Below are 7,694 nucleotides of genomic sequence, written 5' to 3' on the forward strand. Positions count from 1 at the left end.
TAGTTCGGATGCTTGTCGTTATTTGTGTGATTTAATTTCAGTAACATCGTAAGATCTTCAATTAATGCTCGTAGTTTAAATGTGTTTTAATTCAGTAATTTTGTATGATATTCAACTAATGCTCGTAGTTGAAATGTGTTTTAATTCAGTAACTTTGTATGATATTCATTTAGGGATCGTAGTTGAAATTGTTTTAATTCAGTAACTTTGTATGATATTCAATTAATGTGTCTAGTTGAAATGTGTTTTAATTCTAATAATTTTGCTACAAACTGAAAAAATAAGAAATTTTTCACTCTTTCAATAGAAAATACAACATTAATCTTACATAACCAGGAACAGAAAACAAATACGACCCAACTGCTAATAAACATTAATTTCACATTTCTAGCACGCTGTTTTTCAATCATAAGTTCATCTTCAAGGTTATTCTATTTTTTTAACAAACTGTGTATAATCTGCACAGCTCTATGACACATGGGTGGATCATGTCAGTCCATCAAATCGCGACTTGTGAACTACGATCAAAAAATGAAATTAGTTTGTGATATAATATTTCGTTACAGAGCAAACACAACTATTAAAAATATAGTTTTACCATACAAGATATTTATGACAACCATAGAACCGACGTCCAGAATTCCGGTATGACCAAGACGTTTAGAGAACAACAACTACACCACACTCACAGTATACCTCCATTATTTCGAATACAATGTAAAGATAATAATCGTGAGGTTGAGGTAAAAAAATTGTTAATAATGGTATTTAAATAGACAAAAATGTTCAATAAAAAAACTAGTAGCACCTTTTTCGGACGACATGTCGTCCGGGAAAGTCTGGCACCAAACTATTACTTTTTGGAGCAAATAAATACTGATTTTTTTTTCCGGGTGACATGTCATCCGGGATAGTTACGCGCCAATTTTTATTTTTTTTACTTTTTGAAGCTAATTTTTTCCTCGTAAGAAACACTTTTTAGGGACGACATATTGTCGTTCGGGAAAATATGGCCAAACTTTCCGAAAAACATACACTTTTGTCGTGTACTGGATTTTCCGGAAAAGAGTCATCTTCTTTCGCTTTTTTTTTAGTAGTGAATAGAAACTTGAAAGTTAAGAGGATCGATTACATGACCCTCGTTTACCAAGTAAGCCTACCGCACCCAAGCTATGATAACACTTAGTTTTATTTGCGAAAATTTAATATATGTTTCTCAAATTTAGTGATTTTTAATATTATTTTTTTGAAAGGCTAAATTCAATATCACAAAAGTAAATATTACACGAGAGTAAACAACCAAACGGTTGCAACTAGTCACGAATTATTAACAAAATTACAACAGGATGAAGAGCAGGTTGCAAAGTGAGCAACCCCTCACTATGATCAAGTTAGCGATAGAAAGTAACCAGGATTCGAAAGCCAAACATGCCAATCTAATTTCTTTTTTGCTCGATCTAAGAGACAACCACTCGAAGGATTTGAGTTGAAGTTCATTTAGAGTCATCAGAGTGTTTCACTTTTTATTACAGAAAACAAGGTTGTTCCGATTCTTCCAAATGAGATACGTGCAAATCCAACGAGTAGCTTGTCATATCGAATTGCCGAAGGTTGTAGCGATTTTTAATATAGAAATAAAATAGTAAAAATTAAAATAAAATAAATTGAACAAAAGTATAGAATTTAGTATATATGTTAATGTTAATGTTAATATGTTAATCTATAATCGTTGCAATTTATCACACTTCAAGATGATATCTTTATAGTCGTGCATCAGTCAACTAACTAACTAGTAATCTAATTATCTAATTATATATATATATATATATATATATATATATATATATATATATATATATATATATATATATATAGAACTCCGTTACAACACACAACAAATGAAAAACTCATTATTTACATTGCAAAATATAAAACTTTAAATATACAATATATATTTTTATTACAACATCATGTTTTAGAAGTAATACATATTATTTTTCTATCCTTATCGCCAAATTATCACACACCTTTTGATGTCACCAAACTTAAATCCCAAACCACTTGAATCCCAAACCACTTGAGTAACTCCCTAATGAGAACGACACCCTTTCTTTATATCAAGAAGTTGGTATATAATTTAAACTTCACACTCACATCAAAACACAAACATATGTACTAAATCAAAGGTATTGGAACGGCATAAAGAGACTTAGCCTTTTGTAACGTGATACCAAACCTCTCTGTCATATCCAATTCCTCGCAACTAATTCCATTGTCGATTTTCCAATCGAAATTATTGAGCAATGACCCTAACATCATAGGAATCATACGAGTCGCGAGTGGCAAACCAGGGCATATTCTTCGTCCAGCACCAAATGGTATAAGTTCAAAATCTTGACCACTAACGTCAAGTTCCAAGTTCAAGAATCTGTCAGGCTTGAACTCCAAAGCGTCCTCCCAGATATTAGGATCTCGTGATATGGCCCACGCATTGACAAGTACTTGTGTGCCCGCTGGGATGATGTAGTTGTCGAGTTTAACTTGGTTATAAACTTTTCGTGGAATCAAGAATGGGATTGATGGATGAATCCTTAACGTCTCCTTTACAACGCACGATAAGTATGGAAGTCGAGAGAGATCACTCTCTTTTACGATTTTACCCTTGCCGATAACTTGTTCAAGCTCTTCTTTGGCTTTTGCCATGGCAGCTGGGTTACGTAGTACCTCTGTCATCGCCCATTCTAATGTACTCGAAGTCGTATCTGTCCCCGCAACAAATAGATCCTATATATTTATACGGAATAAAAATATTAATTCAAGATAACGAGTAGCCACCACACTCAAATTCTATGAAAATTTTAAATAATATAAGCATGTAAACAGATAAGATTTTTGTTTCAATAACTTTGCAGTGAAATTTGAACTTAATTAAACTTTACAACTATAATCACTGGCCTATGTTAGGATGATAAAACAAATCTAATGATATCTTACCCTTGAAATGCATCTAAAATCTTAATACATGCACCTCATTGGAGCTAGCTATTTGTCATGCGATATTGTTAGGATATTAAAAAAATAGAATATAATCTTTTTTGTTTTTGTTAGGCATATTGTGGGCCCCAACGAGATCGATAACCCGCATCCGGACCACAAAACTGAATCAGCCGGGCCTGTTAACCGGGACCAAATACATTGAACTTCAAAAAGCCTTTTATTTGGGATTTGTCTTAATATCCTTTATATAATTTTCAACCCATGTTTAAGTTTATTTTGATTGTCAAAATAATAATAATTATAATTATTACCGTATACTTTTCTAACACTACATGCAATTTTTTAGTAAACATTTAATTTGTGATGGATGAAATAAATGTAAAAACACTAATGATTAAGAAAAAAGAAAAAAAACGTACCAATAACATGCTCTTGATGTGTGATCTATTGATCTCATCTGGTTTCTCTTGACTTATTTTCAAAAACACATCCAAAGCATCATCTTCCTTCAATTTTTCCATTGCCAATCTCTCTTTAATCAACTCCTCGAATATGTCCAAAACCTTCCCAAAATGGCAGGTCATTCTCTTTCGAATCCCATGCGGATCGATCTTGTTCAAAATCGGAAAATAATCCACCATATTCGGCTTCCCAACCTCCATCATAATGTTCCCAACAACATCTTTAAACTCTTTACCCGAGTTTTCCTCAAACGGGTCAGTTAAATCCTTAGAAAATATAGTATTAGACAAAAGATTCAACGTCGTTCTAAAAGCCGCACGACCAATGTCGACAGACTCATTGGATAAACTCGCTTTACGACAGTATGCTACAAGCTCTGTCACTTTTTGGTTCCTTAAATCCTGTTTGGTATCAAGACAGTTACTAGAGAATATATTAGTATTAAGAATCTTACGTAGATTACGCCACAAGTTGCTAATAGGGATCCATACGACCGAGTTTATCGAATGGTCATGAGCATGAAGGGCGTCAGGGATATGACGTGTTGAGAACGTAAGGTCTTGTTTTTGGAGTACTTCTTTGGCTGCTGTGGCTGATGAGATGACTAGTGTGTTGATTCGACCGAGTTTTAAGAACATGATTGGGCCATGGATTTTGGCTAGTTTGGCTAGGGATTGGTGTGGCTGGTCACCGAGTAAGTGAAGGCTACCGATGATCGGTAACGGGGTTGGGCCGGGTGGTAAGTTTTTTGGCTTGTTGACACCAAAAACAGAAAAAATGGTTCGAAAAATTGCGTAGGATAAGATCAGGGTAACAAAAATGGTCACAAACTCCATATGTGAATGTATGTTGTGAGTTTGGTCTCAATGAAAGTTAGTTTATATAGACTTGAATTGGAGTAATATTATCAACAAAGAATATTTTTTTATGGTATTATTGAAAACAATGAACGAGCTAGCTAGCTGCCACCAACCAAGTAACTCGCATTTAGCAAGTTGCAACTTGTATAATATCTTATCACTAGATATCATTGAATTATTTAATGTTAGTAAATTATAGGCGAATTGTTGACTTCCCTTATATAGATTGAGTTTGTCAACTCTGTTGCGTATCGAATTCAAGGATGCCGTTTACTTCCCTTTATGAGACAGATGAAATCCAACTGATATGAAAGATGTTTATGTACTCTGTTTTTTTTCTAAAATAATGATAATGATTAGTATTAAAAGAGAGGATGCCTTCATCAATAAATAAAATCAATAAAAGAATCCCTAAATTAAACCGATACAATTAAACCGTAAACATTAAAGCTCGAAAGAAATAAATTGCAAAGCACTAACCGGATAGAAAGTAGCTAACTCGACCCGAGCTAAACGAGAGACGTAGACCAAAACCTAACCAAGACTACAGAACTAAAGCAACAATCAAAGACGATGACTTATAACAACTTACAAAAAAACACTAATAATCAAAAGAGAGAAAGAAACAAATTGCGCGTTGGAGGCACAATTTAAATTTCCTTTATCCAGCCGCAACGTCTTCCATCAACCTTATCAACGTTTACTCCTTAGCAATGTTTAAATACTCTGATATAAGGCCAAAATCTTACATACTTTATTGAGTATTTATTACTCCCCGTTTCATAAAAACATAGTTTTTGTTGAAATAAAAATATATTAATGAATTTGTCTAATTTGCCTTTTATTAAATGTTGTTATAAATAGTCACCATTAAATTAATTGCTTTATGCCTATAAATAATGTAAAATTTTCGTTAATAAAAGAAACATAAGGTTACTTCGAGCAACGGACAATAATTTTGGGATAAACAAAAATAGTAAGGTAGACGTTTTTTTTATGGAAATGATGGAGGACAAATTTTTTTTTTGTACGCAATGGTTAAGTACTTTAATTGTGATAGGAATGTTGAATATTGAAAGGACCCGTCCTAATCCATCTGGACGAATACATTACAATTGATTACATCGCGAGGTACTTGACCTCTATATGATAGATTTTACAAACATTATATTCGTTTTTAAAAGACCAACTTTCTTTACATTGAAGGTTGACGGCATGCATACCATTTCATAAAATATCCAACTATAATTGACTTAATAATAATCTTGATGAACTCAACGACTCGAATGCAACGTCTTTTGAAATATGTCATGAATGACTCCAAGTAATATCTCTAAATTGAGCAAATGCACAGCGGAAGATTTCTTTCATACCTGAGAATAAACATGCTTTAAAGTGTCAACCAAAAGGTTGGTGAGTTCATTAGTTTATCATAAATATTCATTTTCATCATTTTAATAGACCACAAGATTTTCATTTTCAGTTCTCATAAATATACGTCTCATGCATAGAGACAAAAATATCATTCATATGGATTGAACACCTGGTAACCGACATTAACAAGATGCATATAAGAATATCCCCATCATTCCGGGACATCAATCGGACATGATATAAAAACTCGAAGTACTAAAGAATCCGCTACAACGGATGGGGTTCGTTAGGCCCAAAAGATCTATCTTTAGGATTCGCGTCAATTAGTAGACTGGTTTACTAATTCTTCGGTTACCAAGTAAAAAGGGGCATATTCGGCTTCGATCATTCTACCATATAATGTAGTTTCGATTACTTGTGTCTATTTCGTAAAACATTTATAAAAATTGCGCATTTATTCTCAGCCCAAAAATATAAAGGGTAAAAAGGCAAATGAAACTCACTTATTGTATTTTGTAGTAAAAATACATATGACTATATTGAACAATGCAGGGTTGGCCTCGGATTCACGAACCTATATCATTTGTATATAAATTAAAATGTATAATCGATATCGAACAAATTTCTTAAATTATATATTATACTTATTTAGTTTGTGTATATATTTAAAATGTTTAATATCTATATATTTAGTTATATTAATATATATATATATATATATATATATATATATATATATATATATATATATATATATATATATATATATATATATATATATATATATATATATATATATATATATATATATATATATGGTTAGTATTATATAAAGATATCATTAGTTTGTTATATATAAGTATTTATTTAAATATTGTTATTATGTTTGATATGTAAGCATATAAACTATTAATATAACTATGATATATGTATTAAGTATATCTTTAGGTACAAAATATTTATCTGTAACAAAATGGTAGTTTTGAAAAATATGATTTACTATTAATAATAACTTTCTTAATATCAATAATACGAATAACAATATTTATTAAAATCGATGTTTATGTTAATAATAATAATAATAATAATAATAATAATAATAATAATAATAATAATAATAATAGTAAAACTAATATTTACAAAAATAATATTAATACCAATATTAGTGAAAAATAATAATAATTTGTATGGTTTTTATAATAACAATAATAATAATCCTAATCATAATCATAATAATAATAGTAGTACTAGAATGATAATTTACTAATGATAATAACATTAATAATACTTATAATAATAATAATGATAATTGTTATAACACTTATTATGATACTAATAATAATTATTATAATACTTATAATTAGGTTAACAATACTAATTATAACACTTTTATCAATTATAATACTAGTAGTGTTAATAACAACAATGATAATATTAACAACATTAATAACAATAATAATAATAATATTAATAATAATAATAATGAAAATGATAATAATAATAATAATAATAATAATAATAATAATAATAATAATAATAATAATAATAATAATAATAATAATAATAATAATAATTTTTAAAAGTATAAAAACTACCTTAAGAGCCAATTTTAAAATTATTGCACCAAGCCGAGCTCGAACCCTCGACCACTCGCTCACTCGTCACTCCATTTAACCAGCTGGGCTGGATTGTTTTTCTGATTTATTTCTTATTCCAATTCAATTTATCTTGCTCCTGATTTATTACCAAGTTCATCTTCTTCAACCTAAAAATCCAAACGATCATCTAAAGCCTGTCAATTTAGTTCAATTATTTGTTTTGGTTTTTAAAACATTCAAACGAAATAGCAACGTTCCATATAAGTGATTGAATTGATTATAACAAAAGAAAATAAAATTTTTTTTATATATCTGTGACAGAAAAGAAGAAAAAAAAACGACGAACTTGATTATTGAATTCGAATTTAAAGGTCGTTTCAGTTAAAGACTTCTACACGAAATA

The 7,694-nt window shown here is 30.1% G+C and overlaps 1 protein-coding gene across 1 annotated transcript; it reads right to left on the bottom strand.

Annotated features, from left to right (window-relative positions):
* Nucleotides 1–1,899: 1,899 nt before the first annotated feature.
* On the bottom strand, nucleotides 1,900–4,490 carry LOC139846701 (7-ethoxycoumarin O-deethylase-like). Its single transcript, XM_071836191.1, has 2 exons — nucleotides 3,417–4,490; nucleotides 1,900–2,784 (listed from the first exon to the last, which is right to left on the bottom strand). The coding sequence occupies exons 1-2, from the start codon at nucleotides 4,293–4,295 to the stop codon at nucleotides 2,176–2,178; spliced, it is 1,488 nt and encodes a 495-aa protein (XP_071692292.1). The 5' UTR covers nucleotides 4,296–4,490; the 3' UTR covers nucleotides 1,900–2,175.
* Nucleotides 4,491–7,694: the final 3,204 nt, after the last annotated feature.

Source organism: Rutidosis leptorrhynchoides, chromosome 5 (genome assembly GCF_046630445.1).
Source record: "Rutidosis leptorrhynchoides isolate AG116_Rl617_1_P2 chromosome 5, CSIRO_AGI_Rlap_v1, whole genome shotgun sequence".
Lineage (NCBI taxonomy): Eukaryota > Viridiplantae > Streptophyta > Magnoliopsida > Asterales > Asteraceae > Rutidosis > Rutidosis leptorrhynchoides.

Coding starts and splice junctions, on each gene's coding strand:
- LOC139846701 (XM_071836191.1), bottom strand. CDS start 4,295: ATGGAGTTTGTGACCATTTTTGTTACCCTGATCTTATCCTACGCAATT. Junction 2,785..3,416: donor ACATCAAGAGCATGTTATTG/GTACGTTTTTTT, acceptor ATAAATATATAG/GATCTATTTGTTGCGGGGAC.